Source organism: Euprymna scolopes, chromosome 29, assembly GCF_053919585.1.
Source record: "Euprymna scolopes isolate OS-2025 chromosome 29, ASM5391958v1, whole genome shotgun sequence".
NCBI classification, from domain to species: domain Eukaryota; kingdom Metazoa; phylum Mollusca; class Cephalopoda; order Sepiida; family Sepiolidae; genus Euprymna; species Euprymna scolopes.
The window spans coordinates 88,461,791-88,484,874 of NC_136510.1; the positions used below are offsets into that span (position 1 = coordinate 88,461,791).

The 23,084-nt window shown below is 33.9% G+C and overlaps 1 protein-coding gene across 2 annotated transcripts in view; it reads left to right on the top strand.

Moving 5' to 3' along the window:
• Positions 1–11,862: 11,862 nt before the first annotated feature.
• LOC145252779 (FYVE, RhoGEF and PH domain-containing protein 4-like) overlaps positions 11,863–23,084 on the top strand; it is a 72,163-nt gene continuing 60,941 nt past the window's right edge. Inside the window, exons 1-2 of one of the 2 annotated variants that reach the window (XM_080112709.1) lie at positions 11,863–12,167; positions 22,804–22,891. In XM_080112709.1, the coding sequence (XP_079968835.1) occupies positions 12,039–12,167; positions 22,804–22,891 (217 nt within the window). In that variant the 5' untranslated portion in view covers positions 11,863–12,038. The remainder of the gene's footprint in view (positions 12,168–22,803; positions 22,892–23,084) is intronic. The other variant, XM_080112710.1, reaches the window with a different exon arrangement.

Sequence of the window (23,084 nt, forward strand, 5' to 3'; positions counted from 1 at the left end):
CCGCAATGTTGCATCCCTGTGTCTGTTTTACGGGTATTTTAATGGAAGATGCTCTGATAAACTCAGTGCACTTGTGTCTCCTCGACGTGCATACCCCCCTCTGACAAACCCGCTTAGCAACAAAATCACACCCCTTCATTGTTGAGGTCTCTAAATGTCAGAAACCTTTCTACTTTAATAGCTTCTTCCGTCGAACAGCTATATTTTGGAATTTCCCTTCCTGCTGCCTGCTTCCCTGACTGTACTGATATGCAAAAGTTCATATGTAACATAAACCGACATCTTGTTCATCTTCTGTAAGCATGCTGCCAAATAGTAGCCTCTTACATCCAAGTGACGATATGCCTTGTTTGGGTGAACTTGAATTAAAAAAAAAAAAAAGTTTGGTTGGAAAGAAAATCAGGATAAAGACTGGCTCGGTAAAGTTTGGATTGAAAGCACTAGGACACACAGTTTCTACTGCTTATGCCTTACAAACGGGCGCTTTACCTTTGTGAGGACATAATTGGCTGTCTCTTAAATTTTGCTTGTTTTTCGAGGTTTTAAATTCTTATCTCTTTTTTCTCGTTACGTTTTGAATATTTGTTAATGAAACCTATAAAAAAAAACTGTTTCTTATTTCATTCTACACACTTGTGTTACACTTATTTAGGCCTTTTTTAATAAGTGCAACAAAATATACATGAAATAAATCCTGTGTAATTTTTACATTCAATTGAAATTAAATTTGTATACACTACTTTGTAAAATGTATAAAAGTACACTTTAAAAATTGAGGACTTTCAAATTGAATCTTGTACCTTAATTTTTTAAATTTATAAATAAAATAAAAATATGTAACCATTGTTACGTTTTGCAAAAAATGATTTTCTAATTTGTAGAATGTTAAGTAATAAAAATAAAAAAAAGTAACCATTTTTCATAAATAAGACTGTCTCCACAACTAAATAGGGATCCCCTTTTATTGAAGGGTAAATTGGAACACTAGTATGTCGGGCGGGGGGGGGGTCTTTCTGGATCCAAGCCAACATTTGAAATGACTTGTTGACTGTGGCGTGTTGTTGGTCCTATGTAGTTCTAGGAGGTACACCTTCCAAGACGTTACCTTCGCTCTTTGAGAAGAGGTTAGTTTCAGGCTAATCGCCTGAGGCTCCCCCCTACCGGGAAATCTCAATAGGACTACTCAAGCTTTCTTTTACAAGCCAGAGTGCTCTACCTCTAGAGCGCTAGTTCGTTCAAATCCTACTTTTCAATCCGTGTCACGTCACCCTACTGTAGAAGGCAGATAAGCAGATACGAGAACTATTTGATAGGCTGGCTTTTGTCAATAAAAGAATACTGAATACTAGAGTTCAATTATAACACGTTTCTAAGGAAAATACGAACACAAGATAACATCCTATCAAGAATCGATCAAAACGGAAACTGATCTTGAATCATCTTTGGCGCTAAGACACGAGCATATTAGTGTTGTTTCTGAGCAGATGTATTGGGTTGGGGAATGAATTCGTAACGTTTTTATCGAGCACTTATCTTTTTCGGCAAATCCCGTTAAATAAAGATTGAGACCTGTTTTGTGATCGAAGTTCATTTATTTGACCAGTTCACACCTTGTTTGGCGACCGTCCCCCTTCTCACTATATGTTAATTGTTGGTAACATCTTCATCTTTTCAACTACTACTACTACGTTGAGTGTTTGAAATTGCATAGTTGATGAAATTTCTCTCTCTCTCTCTCTCTCTCTCTCTCTCTCTCTCTCTCTCTCTCTCTCTCTTCTCTCTCATGGGGAGAAATGTGATACAAGAGTCGGAAAGTAGGATTGAAGAGTCAGCATCCCACCCCCACCCCAGGAGGAGTGCTCTGATCTGCAGAAAATACCTGGGCGGGGCCCCGTCTGCATTCCCTGGTAAGGGTGTCTCAGGCAATTAGCAATAAACTCTTTCTTAAATAAAGAAGGCAAAGTGTGGGAATGTGACCCTTCTAGAATTGCGCAGGATCGTACTGCAATCCAGAGGGAAAACGTTATTTCAGAAATGGCATAGACTGTTAATTTTGGTACCAAGGAATTAATGCAGTCTCTATTACAAAAAGTTTCACCATTTGTCTTCTGCTGCAGGACGTGTTGTCAACGTCAAAATCGCCATTTTTGGGCAGGGGAGGGGAGGGGATTTTACAAACGATTTGCGTGCTGTAGACTCGCCTATGACACCTTCTCCGTATATCTTGCAAATATCCCGGGCTGCTTCAGGCACTTTTTGGCGTTGATGAAAAGCGAAGAAGAGCCAGTGTTGAAAATGTTGCTTTTTACCTCCTGGATATTCCATTTCTAAAGCTAAAAAGTAATAAAAAATATATTAGCTAAAAAGACGATTAGCAAAGTTTTGTACGAAAAACTATTGAATGAAATTTAGCAAAAAGCTGTTAAAAAAAAAAAAAAAAAATTATAAAAACTTATTCTCCAACTCGGTATTATAAGACTCGTGCAGTTAACCCTTTATGACCTGGTTGAAGTAATTTGTTCAGTCATAAATGAATATAACGGTATAAATAAAGTATGAATTGATTCAAACACGCCTTGTATGTATTAGTTCAGTATCTGGGTAGATGCCAGATATTTCCAGATTGCAACTATCCATTGCTTACATTCAGTATGCCGCCATCTGTCTCAGAGAGTGGGGGAATTTCGTTTGTCATTAATAGGAATTTGTTAACGTTGGACTTGAACACATCCAAGTTGTAGTCAGGTGGGAAGCAGGCAGATGGAACAGTTCCACAGGCGTGCAGTTCTAAGAAAGAAGCTTTCTTCATGGAATCCGCGTTTTGATTTAGGTACAGATAAAGCGTGGGGGAAATTTTTCAGTGGATTCACCCGTCTAGCTAAATCCACTGTGAAAAATTTCCCCCACTCTTTATCTGTGCCTAAATCAAAACGTGGATTCCATGAACAAAGCTTCTTTCTTAGAACTGCACGCCTGTGGAACTGTTCCGTCTGCCTGCTTCCCAACTGATTAAAACTTGGATGTGTTCAAGTCCAACGTTAACAAATTCCTAATGAACCGCCCCCTTAAGTAAACACTTCATCAAATCTCCACACTAACGTACTGTACTTACAATAACCCTTATCCCTGAGTTGCTTCCGGGCCTTGATAAGTGGTGACCAGCGTGTAAAAAAAATAAAAATAAAAAAAAACACTTTTTCCAAGCACTATAGATAATAATTAAAGTAAGTTTATGAAATGCAAAAATTCTCAGTGATAGTTTAACTATTGAAGTGGAGAAATTTTCCAGTTTGAAGACAATCATAGTATCATTATCATTTAAACTAATTAAAATCAACAAATATTTTTAATCATTTACATCATAATTCAAATCGTAAAGAGTTAACCGTTCAGGCTCAAGTATGTGAAGCTAAACCACGGTTCAATTCTAATGCATGATATTCTATTATAAGCTTAAAAAATAATAATAAATTAGGTAAAAAAAAAAAACGATTAGCACAATTTTGTATGGCAGGAAAAGCTCTATTGAAGGAATATTATACATTTTGTTGGAAAGTAAAATGTCATAAAAGAAAAGAAAATATAAAAATGCTACAAACTTATTCCCCCCCCCACGACCCAATAATATAACACCTATACAGTTAACAGGCCAGACTCAAGTGTGTGAAGCTAAACCATGGCTCAATTCTAACGCATGATTCTGTGCGTAAGTTTAAACAAACTTTGTCCCTTATGTAACTGCTACATGTCTCCCTTCCATCTAGATTGGTCTGCTTGTTTTTGGTTCTAATAAACCGGAAACTTATGCAAAAGGTTTTATTTGGTTTCTAATTCAATTTCCAAAAGATTTAAAATTTCATGAAAAATTGGGGACAACAAAAGGCACAAAACAAATAAATCATTTGCAGGGTAGTTAGATCCATCCCAACTCTTTCTAAAAGTAAGCTGCTTAAGTTTGAGAACTGAAAAACAAGCAGGTCGATCTCTAAATGGAAGTGGGATTTAAGTAGGAGTGAGTGAAAAAGATGGAGTTGAAGAGTGGATGGTGTCCTTCCAATGTATCTTCCATTAGAAAAGAGGTGTTAAAGTTCAATAGATCGATCATCCTTGATATCCCTCTCTCCGTATTCATATTTTAGGATACTATCCATTCTAAAACTCGCAAATACACATTTCATCTCGCTCAATTTCTCCTCCCAACTAGAGATCGACGTCTTTCCTTTTGATTTAAAAAAAAAAAAAAAAAAATGGTCTATGTTTATGAAATTTTTAGATGAGAATTGATCATTTATATTTGTATTTTTTTAACTACTCCTCTCATCTTGAGTGTTATTCGCACAACGTTTTGACCGATGTAGCTTCTGACTTTCTTAAGGTGTATCTTGTCGAACTTGGCGCAACAGATAAAGTATTGGGTAAAATTCATTTGTAAATTCAACTTCTGGAGGTTGAAGGTTCAATCCTCTGTGCGGGCAATACGAAGAATTCAACTGCAAATTAAGACTTTACCCAGTCATGGCAGACAGAACAAAAGCATGCTACCTCCATGGATTAAATAAATGGTTCCATTCAAAATTCTGTGCGGATTTCCGAGTTTATCAAAGATTTATAATTTCAGCAAGATATATTTAAAGAAGGTCGGAGGTTACATCTGTCGAAACGTGACTTATACTCAAAATCAGGGTATAAATAGAAATAATAATAGAAATAGAAGATACGAGGTACCTTCAATACGTTTCCAGATTTTTTTCATATGATAGTATACACATGAAACTTTTTCTCATATGATAGTATACACATGAAACTTTTTCTCATATGATAGTATACACATGAAACTTTTTCTCATATGATAGTATACACATGAAACTTTTTTTCATATGATAGTATACACATGAAACTTTTTTTCATATGATAGTATACACATGAAACTTTTTTTCATATGATAGTATACACATGAAACTTTTTTTCATATGATAGTATACACATGAAACTTTTTTTCATATGATAGTATACACATGAAACTTTTTTTCATATGATAGTATACACATGAAACTTTTTTTCATATGATAGTATACACATGAAACTTTTTTCGTATGATAGTATACACATGAAACTTTTTTTCATATGATAGTATACACATGAAACTTTTTTTCATATGATAGTATACACATGAAACTTTTTTTCATATGATAGTATACACATGAAACTTTTTTTCATATGATAGTATACACATGAAACTTTTTTTCATATGATAGTATACACATGAAACTTTTTTTCATATGATAGTATACACATGAAACTTTTTTTCATATGATAGTATACACATGAAACTTTTTTTCATATGATAGTATACACATGAAACTTTTTTTCATATGATAGTATACACATGAAACTTTTTTTCATATGATAGTATACACATGAAACTTTTTTTCATATGATAGTATACACATGAAACTTTTTTTCATATGATAGTATACACATGAAACTTTTTTTCATATGATAGTATACACATGAAACTTTTTTTCATATGATAGTATACACATGAAACTTTTTTTCATATGATAGTATACACATGAAACTTTTTTTCATATGATAGTATACACATGAAACTTTTTTTCATATGATAGTATACACATGAAACTTTTTTTCATATGATAGTATACACATGAAACTTTTTTTCATATGATAGTATACACATGAAACTTTTTTTCATATGATAGTATACACATGAAACTTTTTTTCATATGATAGTATACACATGAAACTTTTTTTCATATGATAGTATACACATGAAACTTTTTTTCATATGATAGTATACACATGAAACTTTTTTTCATATGATAGTATACACATGAAACTTTTTTTCATATGATAGTATACACATGAAACTTTTTTTCATATGATAGTATACACATGAAACTTTTTTTCATATGATAGTATACACATGAAACTTTTTTTCATATGATAGTATACACATGAAACTTTTTTTCATATGATAGTATACACATGAAACTTTTTTTCATATGATAGTATACACATGAAACTTTTTTTCATATGATAGTATACACATGAAACTTTTTTTCATATGATAGTATACACATGAAACTTTTTTTCATATGATAGTATACACATGAAACTTTTTTTCATATGATAGTATACACATGAAACTTTTTTTCATATGATAGTATACACATGAAACTTTTTTTCATATGATAGTATACACATGAAACTTTTTTTCATATGATAGTATACACATGAAACTTTTTTTCATATGATAGTATACACATGAAACTTTTTTTCATATGATAGTATACACATGAAACTTTAATTCCATTTAAAGTAATCTCCTCCAGCTGCAATGCACTCGTACCATTCCAACAACTTTTGGAAGATTCTATGGAAGTCCTCTTGTGTGAGCATGTCCATGATCCTTGTCACAACCTATTTCATTTCCTCAATTGTCTCCTAGCGACAACCTCTAAAGTTTTCCTTGAGCTTAGGGAATAACCAAAAGTCACAGGGAACAAAGCCTGGCTTGCAGGATCTGAATTGATCAGCTCAACCCCCTCCCTGCTGTCATAAGTCTTTCTTTTTGATCTTCATTGAGCATCAGTGACAAACTTTGCGCAAATCTTTCACATTGTCAGTCCCTTGTGAAAAATTGTGTACAGTTCCCACACTGACATCAAACTGTGCAGTTATTGTCTCTATAGACACATGACGGTCCTTATCTATGAAATTCTTTATTTAGCCAATCAGCTCTGGTGTTCTGACTTCCTTACTCCTCCCATACCCTTCATCATCACTCCTAGATTCCCTGCCTTCCTTGTATCTCTTATGCCACTCAAAAACTGATGCTCAATTCATGCAAGATGGTCCAAAAGTTTAAAACAGAATTTTATTGCATATCGTTCTTCTAAAATGTCCTCATGTCCAGATTGAATTTTTGAAATTCATCAGCTGTGATAATCAGGCTTTAGTAGGGTGTATTCCAATTCCTGCTGTAACTGTTCATTTTGACCTGAAATCATAAAAATCGATCAGTCATCTCATGACATACTAAATTTTCAAGAGTCTATGACAATTTTAAAATCCTGTACAAAAAAATCTGGAAACTTATCAAAGAGTTGGGAAAATTTTACTAAACTGGCCTGATCTTATTTGGTTTATTTTCCTTTCCTTTGAGGTATTCTTAGTTGATCCACGTCTCATCATTTTTATGCCATTAAAGAAAGAACAGAGAAAAATTAATTCGTAAGTCCTAGATGACAAGTTTGTGGGTTTCAGTCTTCTGGACCTTTCAGCAGTATTTTGAGCCATTCTATAAACATTTGTCAAACTCGGCTGGGATCAAATCTGATTGACGACACACTGCCATGTTTTAATAACACTTTTTCGATTTTGCATGTCTCCTTACAAGAACCATAAAAGTCAAGCACAAGACCACCTAGTACATATATACATATATTTGGCACGATCACGTTGACACACCGGTTCTCGCCAGATCACCTAAGTTAAGCAATGTTGTGCTTGGCCAGTACCAGATGAGCGACCGTTTGGGAAGGCTAGGCGCTGTGGGTACCTTCTGGGAAGGTTGGACGTGAGGCCAGAACCCTCACCCTGTAAAATGAACTCCTCGCTACAAAAACATCTACAACAGTTGTAGATGGCCTATGCCCCTTCAGGGGCTCAAGGGCTATGGGATGGACAAGACCCGCCTAATTGTGGAGAAACTCCAGCTCCCACAAAAGGCCGCTTATTGTATTCCACATCCTGGATGTTTTGCCCATCATTACAGGAGATTTATATACATATTTTGTATTTTATAATTTATTCTGAAATTGTTAATATAAAATATTTTTTGTAAATAAAATGAATTTGAAACTATTGGGTGTAATGCACGTTTCAGAATGGGTAAAATTAACTGCGTAAACATAACAATTTCGCACAAAGTATGTCTTTTTTTTTTTTTTTTTTTTCCAAAAATTAAAATGAGGATATAATACCACTTAATGTCTATAATTCTTATTCCAATTTTGATCAGAATTAATTACATGATTTTAATTCTATGAAAATGCTGAAAATTTAAGCTTTAAGCTGGGAGTCTTAAAAAAAGGAATTGAAATTCAGAAAATTGTACTTGTTCGATGTCTAATGGTCATGGATCAAATCCAGTGCAAATCTGATATGCTAGAATTTTCAAATGGGAGGTTGTGCACTTTGTCCTCTAAAAACACTTGAAAATATTCCAAAACAAAATGGAATATTTTGGATTTTTCGCTTGTATTTGAGCACAGATACAGAGTAAGGGAAATTGCTGTGACAAACTCTAGCCTCTTTCTGTCAAACTCTGGAATCTGCATGGAATCTCGAACGGAACCCTTTATTTAATCCACGCAGTAGTATGCTCTCATTCTGTCAACACTGACCCAGTGAAAGTCTCAAGTAATTTACAATTGTATTCTTCATCTTGCCCTACGCTGAGGATTGAACCTTCAACCCCCAGAAGAATGTTGAACAAAGATTGTGCAAATAACACTTAAGATGAAAACAGCTGTTAAATAATACAGGTTCTGAATATGATTGTAAAAGACATCCACTTAGAGGTTGTGGGGAGTGTGGAATTACCCCGAAGTTTCCATTACTCTCAGGTCCACTCTAGCCCACAGTGGTGTAGTACCTGTTCGAGCATTTAGTGCTATCAGATCAGGCTGTCTGAAAATACTGGCTTGCTGACCAAAAATGCACCACATATTGATGTTATTGTTTTTTTTCTTTTTCCTTACAAAACTCAATCATGTTCTGTGAAGTCAAAAACAAGAACAACTTTCTTTTATAAAACAATCAAACCAAACACTATGACTAAATATTTTCATATATATAGAATATGAAATAGTCATTTCTTTGGGAAAAAAAATGACTGAATTCAGCATTCAATAACCTTAAAAGGATTGATATACCGTAAACCAAAAACAACAAAACCAAATAATACATATTATCAATCCTCCTCTCAAAAATTCTGAAATATAAATAAAATATAATTTCAAGTTAAAATCTTTAAGATGACATCAGCCTGAAAGCAATGCGGACACTCCCACAGAAACCCACATTTAATATAGAAATAGACAGTTGTATGTTCGTAATTCTTTTAAAAATATTTCTTTACTTTTTTTTTTTTTTTTTTTTGCGTGTGAACATTTTAAATGATTTTTTTTTTTTTTTTGCTCGTGAAGAATATTTTAAATGATTTTTTTTTTTTTTTGCTTAATCAGATATTTCGAAGTTTATTTTATTTATTTATTTTTTATTTTTTTTACAAAAATCCAAGGTGAACATCTGTTTTTCGAATCGAGTTAACGTTTTCTGCTGAGATGGAAGAAACCGTTATTTTTAGAAGAATGATGTCATCTCTACATATCAGATATGACATCGTATGTCCATGTCAGCTTTTTCTATTCACGTGATAATTCTTCTAAAGAATGCTCTTGCTTTTATGTTGAACTTCTCAACGGTGTTGTTCATCACCAACAGATAATCTCATTAACACTTTTCCTCAAATGGCTTTCAGGCCTCGAAAACCAGTGACTCGTTAGTATATAAAAAATATATGGGGTTTGATTTTTTTGCATAGACACTAGAGTTAAATATATCAGTTAAAAATTTAATAACGTGAAAACTTTAGGGAATACTTTCTTGTGATGGAAAAAATAAATAGTATTCCCCAAAATTTATAGAAAATAATCCAGTAGTTTAATTATTTAAGAAATGCAAATTTCAACCAACTTTTTTTACAGGAAGTAATCACCAAACTTGAATTTCTTAAATAATTTATTTAAAAAAAAAAAAAAAAGATACAAAAAATAGATTGTTTTCCGTGAATTTTTGTGAACCCTAATTTTTCCATCACAAATAAGAGTTTCATAAAAATGTTTTTGTTATTTTAGGCATTAGCTGTATATAAAACAGCAGGTCCTCCTCCCAGCCATGTTACTTAATTTCATTGCCAATTAAGTTCTTGCCATTATTTGTTTAATTTCATGACAAACGTTTAAATAAAAAATTAGTTAATCAATGCTGTATTTGTGATTAAATGTCTTAAAAATTTGGTACAAACCTGTTCTATCAGCAGCCTATAGTGTCCGGTGCAAGCAAAAAGAATGAAGAAAAACAATGGCTGCTGCTTTTCCTTATATGCTGGCGATCTTGCCACCTTATATGCAGATGAGATGCTTCCGGTTTAAATATATAAAAAAAAAAAGCTTGATTTTTTTTTTTTTTTTTTTTTTTTTTTTTTCAGAGACTGGATATATTTTGGAGTAACAAATCTTGAAAGTAGTGTGTCACATTTAAAATGTTGATTGGAAGTGCAGCATAGTTAACATTTAATCATTTAACCTCGGTATTCTCAAGACTTTCAATATCTCGTGGGTAGAAAACAAAAATAAATAAATTAAAAAAAATTTTTTTTTTAAGTTGAAATCGAAGGGTGAAAAATTGTCATTTTTCTTGTCATTCCATTTTACTGATCTAAAAAAAACAAAAACAATCCTCGGACCTTAAAAGACATCCAGTGATGAGGTTCCCCATTTGGGGGCTTCGTGGAATGTGGAGTTGTTCCTTACTTACCATTGCTCCCAGATCCACTTTGATCTGGAGTAGTAACACCTGTTAACATGTTTGGTGCTACTAAATCAGGCTGTCTAAAGATACTGGCTTCCTGACTAAAAATGCACCAAACATTGATGTTATTGTTTTGTCTTTCCCTTTGCAGAACTCAATCATGTTCTACAAAATCCAAAACAGAAATCATTTTCTTATACAAAACGATCAAACCAAACTCTACAAATAAATATTTGAAGATATAAAGAACTTGAAGCATAAAAACTTTTCACCATATTATTGGGTAAATATCTCCAAAATGGTTGATATGCCGTTAAACAACCAAACAACTGGAAAAAAAAAAAAAAAAATTGAAAAAGAAATTCTCTACTCCTGTAATTTAAAAAAACATTTTTATTGTGTATTGATATTCACATCAAAACCCCTTTTTTTTTCTATTCATTTAAAAAGAAAATACAACTTTGTTATACATGGATCGTGGAATTGCTAATTTGCATATTCTTCTAAACATTCATTTTAATTAATTCCCTATTGGCTTTTTCAGTTTTCTTATGGGATGATCATCTTTAGCTAACTATTACATGTAATTATATTCATGCAGATATTGTACATAATTTATACTTGCGTAATATTTGTGTAAAAATCTTATAATAAACTCAAATCTCTTTCTACATATATTTATGCATATATATTTTTGTTCAAAAAATGTTGCCTACCAAACTCCTGTCAGTTTTTGGTCTACAGACATGAAACTTAATATATAGGGTATTCGAACCCATGCGAAACTTTATATTTGAGTTTTAACCAAAGAAAATCTGTGCAAAAGTGTGAAAATTAAAAAAAAAAAAAAAAAAAAATTGCCCGCTGAAGGTCGAACGGCGGCATTATGAATATGCATGCATGACGTAATAGCTATTGGTTCATGTTTTAATTTTCAGCTTTACAGCAAACATGTTTTCATAGAGCAGTCATTAATGTCAAAGGGAAAAGTAACTTATAAGCTAAACTTTTCGGTTTTGATTCTCGGTGGTGGCGCACGAGTCATTTAAAAAAAAAAAAATTTTTTAAATCATTAGTATATATTGGGTCCAATTTAATATAATGATCAATACGAAATTTGCATTAATCAAAATATCATATTTAAGTGAATTTTACAACTGGGCAATGCCAGGTGGGCTGCTCAGAAAAAAAAAAAAAAAAAAAAGATAGCTTCCAAAATTTTAAAAATAGCCAGGAATTTAGTTGCCATTTAATTTTCAATCTTTACATCATACAATCACATTGAAATAGGGTTCATCTTAAGAAGGGCTGGTATGTCATAAAAACTGACAAGCCAAACTCCCTGTTCTAATGGCACAAACGACTGACGTTATTTTTAATTTTATTACAGGAATTTAGAACCGAGGATTGGTGATCTCATGAAGAAAAACGCTCCGTTTCTCAAGTTGTATTCGGAATATGTGAAGAATTTCGACAATGCCATGAATTTGATGAATGAATGTACAGAAAAGTATCCGCGATTTGCTGCCATTGTTAAAGAGATACAGGTAAGCTAGAGTTCATTTAATTTTGTTTATTTTTTTTATTATACTATAATAAAGAACAATGTTGATTTTATTTATATGTATCCGTGTTTATATATAGTCATCCACATACAGTACTGTTTTGCTGTATACCAGCTCATCAGTGTGGCTAGACAAGCAACTACCTCCAGCCAGGTATGAAACTCGACCACCTAGACGACAATCGGCACTCCTAATCATTATGTTATTTGGCTGCTGCTAAGATGGGTATGTGAATTAACAATGTTCAAACATTGTCCAAACGTCTAATTTCCATTTGTTTACACAAAGGACATCGCTTAATGTGCTAGTGTCAGTTTATTTATCACTTCTCAAAATGCTCAACCCATGATAGGGAGCATTTATAGTTATCCACATAGAGTACTGTTTCGCTATATGTATATATTATATATACACACACCCACACACACGTGTGTGTGTTGGGACGATTAATTAGGAATCGGAAAAATCGGAGCTTTTTGGGATATCAAAATCGGAAAAATTTGCGCCAATTTTCCGATGCCAAAAACGATTCCTTTAATTATCTATTTTCTTTAATTTAGTTTTGTTTAAAACCAAATCTTCCACTGTTGCTAATCATAATAGCATAATAAATATTTATTGATTTTAAACTGCAAGTAAATATAAAATCTAGATCAACTCACACACATACATTTTTTTGTTTAAGAAAATATATGCATATTTAACACATTTTTATAGTAATCAACAATTTTATAGTTAAATGTTGAGATTTATAAAGAATCAGAATCGGTAACTGTATTGGAATCAGGGAAAATATTGGAATCGTCCTATTAGTAATGTGTGTATATATATATATATATATATACATGTCATTCAGAGACATTTATGCTGATGACACTACCATCTATCGTAGCACATCTAAGACGGTAAACGACCAAGTTCTCTCCGATTCTATCTCTTATCTTGAGCATGTGGTACAATGGGGAAAGGAGTGGCTGGTTACTTTTAATGCATCTAAAACCAAGCTTCTATCTTTACATCATCAATGTTCTGATCCCCATCTGGCATCAACTGAAATGAATGGCTTTCGTTTTGGGGAGGCCTCATGTTTTGACAAGTTTCTGGACTTGACCTTTACTCCTGATCTTAAATGGAACACGTACATCAAATCTGTTGCCAAGGCCACTGGAAAAATGGTGGGATCTTTATATCGATCCAGTAGATATCTCATTGCTGATCTAATTCTCTATCTATATAAGAGCCAGGTACATCCAAGGATTGGAGTACTGTTGCCACATCTGGGCAGGATCTGTTAGAAAGGACTTATCCTGCCTTGATGGAGTTCAAAATAGACTTCGTAGCCTCCTAGGAGATGTCCTCTTGTCTTCCCTGCAACCTTTATCTCACAGAAGAGATGTTGCAAGTTTGTCTCTGCTGTATCATTATTTTCATGGCAAGTGCTCGACTGAGCTTCAATCTATGGTTCCCCCTCGCCAAACCTTCACAAGAAACACTCATCTAGCTGAAAACACTATCAGTAATTCCCCCTACTCTTTATCTGTGCCTAAACCTAAATTTAGATTCCATGAACAAAGCTTCTTTCTTAGAACTGCACGCCTGTGGCATTGTCTTCCGTTTTCCTGCTTTCCAGCCGACTACAATATGGTTGTCTTCAAGTCCGTAAACAAGTTCTTGGTGAGCCGTTCCACTTAAGTTAACAAATTTACCAAATTTCCATTACCAACGATTACTATATTGTCCAATTGACTACTGTACACTCTTAACTCTTATCCTGGGCCTTGATAAGTGGTTATTCCTATGTAAAAAAATTATTTATATATATATATATATATATATATATATATATATAATACGAGGTTAATATTTTCAAGAGATAAAATAACCAATGAAGTTTAAAGAGGTTAATACAAGAATGCTCAATACTGAAGAAGAGCAGGATATCCTTTCTATTTGCTTTTACATAAACATTGTGTTGCTACACATTCATGAGCATGTTTCGGTCAGTTACTAGCGACTAGAGACCTCTTCAGGCTTATAGGAAAGCAAAGTTTGCAAACTTTTCTTTCGTATAAGCTGTATCGTCTAAAGAGGTCTTTAGTTACTTGTAACTAGCTGACCGAAGCATGCTCATGAGTGTGCAGCGACATATTACTGCTTATGTATAGACAAATATAAAGTATATATGAGAGAGAGAGAGAGATACAGATGAATGGATATATATTTTTTAATTTAATTTTTGGGCTGTTTTATTTGTCTTTTTAAATACGTATGCATCTTGCATATTCAAAACTAAAGCGAATGTCATAGAATGTGATATGTTCTCAGTAAATCCTGTTTGGAATCTGAAATTCATTTAAAACACAAACAATCCTGGAATGTGCAAAGCTGTGGATTTTGGAGTCCAACAGAAGAATTATTAGTTTCTTATTTGTCTTAAAACTTACAAAGAAACTTAAAAAAAAGAAAAATAGAATTTATTTGTGCTTAAAAGTAATACACCAAAATTTGTATATATGTCAAAATCTGTTCTGAAAAATGTGCAGCAAAACCAGTTCGGGCATATAGGAGTAGTGGTCAAACTGAAAAGGAAAATGATTTTTTTTTACTCTTCTTTTTTTTATTCTAAACAAAGCATATTGCCACTTGGAATGTAATGAGCTACTATTTGGTTCCTTTTTAAAAAGGAACTGTGGGGAGTTGTGCAGCGAGATGTCTGTTCACATTACATTTAAACTTCTGCAGGCTAGTACAGTCAGGGAAGGAGGAAACACAGAGGTAATTCCAAAGACTAGCAGTATTAGAGTAGAAGGTTTTCCGGCATTTGTGAATTTCAATAGTGAAGAGGTGGGATTTTGCTGCTTGTTGGTTTAGCATAGAGATGATTAAGTGTTCTTCTGAGTTTTGTCTATTGTGTTAAATTTTCAATAACAAAATCAAATCTTTATACGTAAGTGTGAGTGTTTATGCGTGCTTGTTTGTCATCACTTCTCTTTGTCGTGTCTCATCTTTTTAACCAAGATAATAAAACTTTTCATGCAGGAAAGACACAAGGAGACATTTGCTGAGTTTTCTGCAAGATTTTACTTGATGAGAATAGACTCGAAATAGGCTAATGTTATCTTAGCTAAATCTTTACTTTACTTTCTAATTAGTGATGGTCCTGGATATAACCTCAAACTGTATCCGATGGTGAGGTCCCTGCTTGCGGGCCTTGGAGAGTGTGGAGCCACCCTTTAATTGCCATTGCTCCCAGGTCCACTCTGACCCGGAGTGTTAGTACCTGTTAGGGTCCCAAGTATGGGTTAGATAGAAACCAACTTGAAAAAGAAATATATTCTATTAAAAAATTTTTCGTCAAAATAACTGGATTCGGCTTTAAATAATCTGAAAAGGGTTGATATGCCGTAAAACAAAAACAACCAACAACCAACCTAATTAGTGAACTGAATGACACGTAGCCAGAGACTCAAGGTAATATTCGCCAAGATTATCAGTTTTACTACATCATTGGTGGTGACTCGTTTGCACGGGTTCCATGGAGAGAGTGATCTGAAAATGTGATGTCATTCATTATCATTCCACTCTTGTTGTGCCTACAGCGTATGACCAGTTGCCCCCTGCCTCAACTTTGTTGCCCATTGTTATATTATGAATAAGCGCATGGTGGCGAGAAGGAACCAGACAAACAATATGTATTGTTTATTTATAAAAACAAACTTAACCAGAAAGCAAAAAAGACAAAGCGTTCAAAGTTCGTAAAGATGTGAGAATGTTCAGGAAAGAAGATTTTTATCGTAAAGTTAATGTTTGTACTTCTTGGGAGAGACTATGAAATTGTGGTAAAATAAAAAGTGTAAATGTTAATTCTCGCTGTTGGTGTTTCCACGTGGAGAAATTGATGGATGATGCACGCGAAAGTGGGTTTAACCTGGGGGGGGGGGGGGTCCGACGGAGCCGATAATTATCCCATGCTGGTCAACTTGCTGTGACTCTGGGCGACTGCTTTGTTGTCATGACGGCTATTGTTTTTATAGTGGTGTCGCGGACGTAGTTGAAGACAAAGGGTAAATTGATAATTAGTTTATATTTTGCTATTTTAATTGTGTTTGTTCATTGTGTCTTTATGCGTTGTAGGGAATCGTTTGTTTGGTGTATGTATGCATGTGTTATATCAATTTAAAGCTGAAAAAGTTGTGAATGTAACCTAGTTGGTGTTGAATTGTTGCAATGTTTTGTGTAATACTTATTTGCATTAATATGCTGCCTGAGTTGCGTTTACTGTGATGCTTGTGTTTTACATTTTGGTTTTCTGTTTTGTTGTGCAGCCTTATCTGGCGGTTTTCTTGATTGAAGTGATATGCGAGCTATTCTATTGATGTATCTGAGAGAATGGGCTTTGAAATTGATGTGTGTATTTATTGAGTTCATTTGTATTAACTCAACGAACATCTTTGCCTTAGCGTCGCCATTATTGACTGTCGCAGCTGCTGCTGCTTTTCTGGTTTTTCATGTAAATATAGAGGGATATGCAAATATAACACCATCTTTCATTCAACCCTGGTGTTGATTGTTTTACTGATATCGGTCATCATGTACTCAGTGTGACCATTGTCAAAATTCACTCAACCTCCTCAGTGACATGCAATATGGTTTCCACTCTGCTAGATCTACAGCTGTGTGCTAACAGTAATATATCAGAAAATTAGTGAATCTCGATGCGAGCTTCATTTCTAGGGCAATTGATCTTGACATATCAAAGGCTTTTGATAGGGTGTGGCGTAAATGCCTGCTACACAAGATCTCCGGCTATGGAATAGCTGGAAATGTCTTAATTATTAAATTGCTCCTCTCTGATAAGGTTTATAAGAGTAGTGGTTGATGGGCAGAAATCAGAAACTCACAGCATCCCTTAGTTGGGCCCAGGATGGAACCCTATCTTCCTGATCTACATCAATGATCTCCCAAATCACATTCTTAGATCATTCGTAGACATTTATGCAGACGACACTATCATCTATGCAACACTTCAGAGTAGAAATAGCCAAGATCTCCCTGATTCTTTTTCATATCTTGAGCATGTGGTACAATGGGGGGGAAAAAAGGTGGCTGGTTATTTTAATGCATCTAAAACTAAGCTTCTCTCTTTTCATAATCAACGCTCTGATCCACATCTGGTCCCTATTGAAATGAACAGCTCTCAACTTGAGGAAGCTCCATGTTTACACAAACTTCTTGGTCTGACCTTCACTCCTGATCTGAAATGGAACACATACATCAACTCATTGCTAAGGTCGTTGGAAAAATGGTTGGATTATTCTGTCACTCCAGAAGATATCTAACTGCTGATGCAATTCTCTACCTGTATAAGAGCCAAGTACTGTTGCTACATCTGGGCATGAGTTGCTCAGAGAATCCTATCCTGCATTGACAGAGTTCAAACTAGACTTCATAATCTAGTAGTCGTGCCCTTTTCTCTTCTCTGCAATCTCTTTCCCATAGAAGAGATGTTGTGAGCCTGTCTCTGCTCTATCGCTATTTTCATGGCAAGTGTTCAACTGAGCTCCAATCTATGGTTTATTTCCGCCAATTTTTCACAAAAACACTTATCTAGCCAAAATCACTATCAATAAATAAATAAATACCTCCACTATCGGTGCCTAAAACTAAATGTGGATTCTATGAACAAAGTTTGTTTCCTAGAACTTTCCGCCTGTAACGCTATTGTCCCTATGACGACAATACGCACATTAACCGTTATCTTCAAGTGGTCTCCAGACTTTTATATGTGGCAACTCTTTTGTAAAAAAAAAAAAAAAAAAAAAAAAAATTTAATAATTGACTTAGTCGTTATTGACATAGGATTCCTAATATGTAACAATTGTATTGCTACCAAATATAAGCCAGAAGAAAATAAAAATGAACATTGTCTAAACAAGTCTTTCTTACCAGATCTTGAATTAATGTTGATCCATCAACTCGTGCATTTTCGTTGAGATGTCAATCACGAGACCGGATGCATTTCGATTAGCAAAACACGATTATGTGCATTGTTGTCTCCATTTTTCAACTATGTCCGGCCGATGAGTTTCTATCTTAACATAACAATACCTTTTTGTCATTGGTGAAGTGGTTAAACCAACCAATGATTGAACGCTTCGAAGTCATGTGATCAACTCCAACATGGTTACTAAAGTTAAATTATTGTGTGGCTCTTAGATGGAGGATAAGTCTGATTTAAAATTATTTTTATCCGGCTGTTTCATATGTAAAAGTGTGTGTGTGTGTGTGTGTGTGTGTGTGTGTGTGCGTGCGTGTCTTGAAAGCTATTTTTAACCTTGAAAACTATATATATATAAAAAAAAAAAAGATTTTTTTTTATAAAAATTTAATTTTCCTTTCGTTGGAAAATTTAGTCATTTAATCTCCTACAATCGCTGAACAAACTTGCTTTCTCAAACTCACAATAGGCACAAGTTTTCAGAGATCATCAGTTGTCTCCCATGAAACACTGTTTTGGGAATTTAAAAACAAAACTGTATTAAATAATAGCTCCACAGAAGTGTTGATCAAACACCACCTCCCCTAAACAAAAGAATAAAAGTGTTCTCGATAATGGATTCAAGCGGCAAGTGCTTGTCTGAGCTCCAATCTCTGGTCCTCCCTCGCCAATCTTTCACGAGGAGCACCTGTCTAGCTGAAACTACCGTCAAAAATTTTCCCCACTCTTTATCTGTGCCAAAACCAAGATGTAGATTCCATGAACAAAGCTTTTTCTTAGAAGTGCATGCCTGTGGAACTCTGTGAACTGCCTGTTTCCCACCTGACTACAACCTGGATGTCTTCAAGTCCAACATAAACAAAATCCTGATGAACCGTCCGCTTAAGACACTTTATCAAATCTCAACATTAACGTACTGTACACGCCCGAGTAGCTTCCGGGCCTTGATAAGTGGTGACCACCTTGTAAAAAAAAAAAAAAATTTTTTTTTTTTTTTTGCTCCAGATTAATTAGTCTAACGTATTCATGTTATCAAATGTGTGTGTGTGTATATATATATATATATATATATATATATATATATATATATATATATATATATATAAAGTTAATAGAAGAGAACACCAGATAAGTGCTCGATTATTAAAAAAAATATCAAAATAAGAACGTAAAATTTATTTTCTTGTTGGATGTTTTTATTTACTTTATTTCATTTATTCAAAACTATTCACTCTATACATTGAGTTTAGTTTTTTTAATCAACTTCCCTGAAACCGGAAGTTTAAAATAAGGGCAGTCGTGACTAGGGGTTTGAGCTAACTAGATTTATCAATTAACGAAATAGATAAATATTTCCTAGTTAACCACTCCTATATCGACAACATTGTTAGTTGGAGGCCAATATTAAAATTAAAAATAGATTGTAAAAATGAAAGATCAAGGAGTGTAATATCACACTGTTTGATGTAACGTTTGAGGTGCTATTTCCGGGGAGACAGATATAAACAGAGTGAAGAGAGTCTGGCATAAGCGACCAGATATTGGATCCTTTTGATTGGATTTGAAACCGACGGTATAGAGATTTTTTTCTAATACACAGCCATGGTCAAAATTATGGCACACCAATGAAAAATCGAAATTATGATTCAAACTTATATATTTAAAGGTTAAGAATAGTGGAGTAAACATTAATAAAATCTATTTTAACAACAATCAATATTTGGTATGTCCTCCTTTTGCCCTTTATAACAGCTTTCATTCGTTTTTGCATATTATTGGTTAAATTGTTGCAGGTGGTTGGACCTATTTTCTGCCACTCTTCATGAAGTTTGGCTTCTAATTCTTTTTTTCTATGAACATTTGTGCATTCTCACACTTTTTTCCTATATGGGACCACAAAGTTTCAATGGGATTTAGCTCTGACGATTGAGGAGGCCACTTCATCACTGTAATCCCTTTTTTCTCAAACCAACTCATTGACACTTTTGATGTATTGCATTGTTTTGTTAGAAGATTACATCATTTAGAATTTTATTAAATATTTTAGTCAAAGAGATTTGGTAAACCTGGTCCAACATGTTAGTATAAATTGTAGAGTTCATTTTGCCCTCACATATGTACTACAGTCCAGTGCCTTGGTTATTGGTTAAATTATTGTTGCAGGTGGTTGGACCTATTTTCTGCCACTCTTCATGAAGTTTGGCCTCTAATTCCTTTTTTTCTGGTCCTGGATATGACCTTAAACTGTATCCGATGGAGAAGACCCTGCTTGCGGGCTTTGAGGAGTGTGGAGCCACCCTTCAATTGCCATTGCTCCCAGGTCCACTCTGACCCGGAGTAGTAGTACCTGTTAGGGTCCCAACTATGGGTTAAATAAAAACCGACTTGAAAAAACAAATATATTCTATTAAAAAATTGTTCTTCAAAATAACTAGATTCAGCATTAAATAACCTGAAAAGGGTTGATAGGCCGTAAAACAAAAATACCCAACCAACCTTTTTTTCTATGAACATTTATGCATTCTCACTCTTTTTCCCTATATGGGACTACAAAGTTTCAATGAGATTTAGGTCTGGGGATTAATGAGGCCACTTCATCACCGTACCCCCCCTTTTTTTTCAAACCAACTCATTGAAACTTTTGACATATGGCATGGGGCATTGTCTTGTTGGAAGATTACATCACTTAGAATGTTATTATTGCATATTTTAGTCAAAGAGATTTGGTAAACCTGGTTCAACATGTTAGTATAAATTGTGGACTTCAGTGCCTGAAAGAAGCCATGCAGCCCCCAAACCATTAAGCTTCCTCCTCTAAATTTGATAGTTGGAACACAATCAGGATAAAATGCCTCTTTTCTACAGTGAACAAAAACTGCTCCAGGGTGTCAAAATTCTGACGGAGAAAAAAAAAAGAAAGAAAAAAAAAAAGAATCTGCTACAATTTTTGAATAGATGGTATAGATGTGTATTTACATAAAAATATCAATTATTCCTTTCAAAGTTTAGGAAATAGAAGCTGTTAATTTACCTCAAAGTTACTTTTGTCAGACCAAACAATGTTTGCCATGTCATCAGATGTCCAATTTTCATTTTTTTTTTTTTTCTAGTCGTTTTTCTCTTCTACTTCAATAGTTTCTTCTCCAAAACTGCTAAACTTTGTAATTCTCTTCCGGGTTCCTGCTTCCTCAACCTGTACCTGACATGCAGAAGTTAAAGTGTAATGTGAACAGACATCTTGCTGCTCAACTCCTCACAGAGTATCCCTTCAACATGTCCCTGATAGTAGCCCCCTACATCAAAGTGGCACTGTGCCTTGTTTGGGGTGAAAATTTAATAAAAAAAATAAATGAATAAAAAATATTTAATTGTCCAAATGGTTATGAAACAATTGTAATGCATTAGAAAATACACAATCTGATCTCATTTTATATTTTGTCTTGATGTTTGCGAAAATATATACCAGGTTACAGATATTTATACCAGATTACAGATATTTATACCAGGTTACAGATATTTATACCAGGTTACAGATATTTATACCAGGTTACAGATATTTATACCAGGTTACAGATATTTATACCAGGTTACAGATATTTATACCAGGTTACAGATATTTATACCAGGTTACAGATATTTATACCAGGTTACAGATATTTAAGAGTGATAACTAATGAATTTAACGAGGTTATTAAGAGTGTTTAATAAAAGAAAAGATTTATTTTTATTAATATAAACAAATTTACATGGCTGCGACACTGATATGCTAATGTTTCGGACAAATAGTCGGTTAAAACTAGAAGTCCTCATCAGGCAACGTAATAAATGGTTGCTTTCCACAGAAGAAACCAGTTCTCAAATGAAGAAAAGAAGTTCTATTTAAAATAAAATATAAAATTTAAAGAGAGGGGGAGATGAGTCATGTGACATTCCAGACATAAAAAAAAAATAAAAATATATAAATAGAAAGTGACTTGGTCTGTTTGTGTGAGAAATGGTCTCTACCAAACTACTTGATCAATTGTTGGTCTAAATACTTGAAACTTGATATACATGGAATTAAGACCTGTGGGACAAATTCGATTTGGTTTTTAGCCGGTAAAAATAGCTGCTAAGGAGTCAAGATTGAAAAAAAATTGCATCTTAGTAGGCATAAATTGACCTAAAGTGTTCTTCTACACATGTGCAAATATACATTTATAGGATAAACAATGTTATGTTTTAACTTTTTATGTGTGCATGGACGTGGCTTATAGGGTGATGAATAACGCTGGAGAGCTTTGTTTTGATTTCGATTCTAGCTGAATGCACACAAGTTATTTTGCAATACTATATATTGCATACAATATAATAATCAATAGAGATCCGGCTCTATAATAATAAATACGTGCGCAGACACACACACATGAGTGATCTAATACCTTTGAATCCGATGTACAGCTGTTTAGTGGACAAAAATAATCCTGAGAATCTACATTTCGATCACTTTTATATTTGTCACCTTTGGCTGAATTCATCTTTTCTGAAGAATTGCATGTAGAGTTGCAAAACTTTGAACAGAATTTTTATTGTCTAATCACAAACGTTTTTTTTTTTTTTTTTTTTTTTTTTTTTTATCAGCAAGGACCTGATTGTGCCAACCTGACTCTACAACACCATATGTTAGAGCCGATCCAGCGGGTGCCTCGATATGAACTCTTGTTAAAAGGTAAACGTACTAAACCAAATTATACCATGTGTTGTTTTTTTAAGGGGGGGGGGCAGTTTTTTCTTTTTTTTCGCGTTTTTCCTATTGCCTTTTTTTTTTTTTTTTTTTTTTGCCATCTGGTCTCTTTCGTTCTGTCTTTTTTTTTCGTTCTGTCTTTTTAAAAAAATTCCCCCCCCCCTTTGGTTTTGTCCTT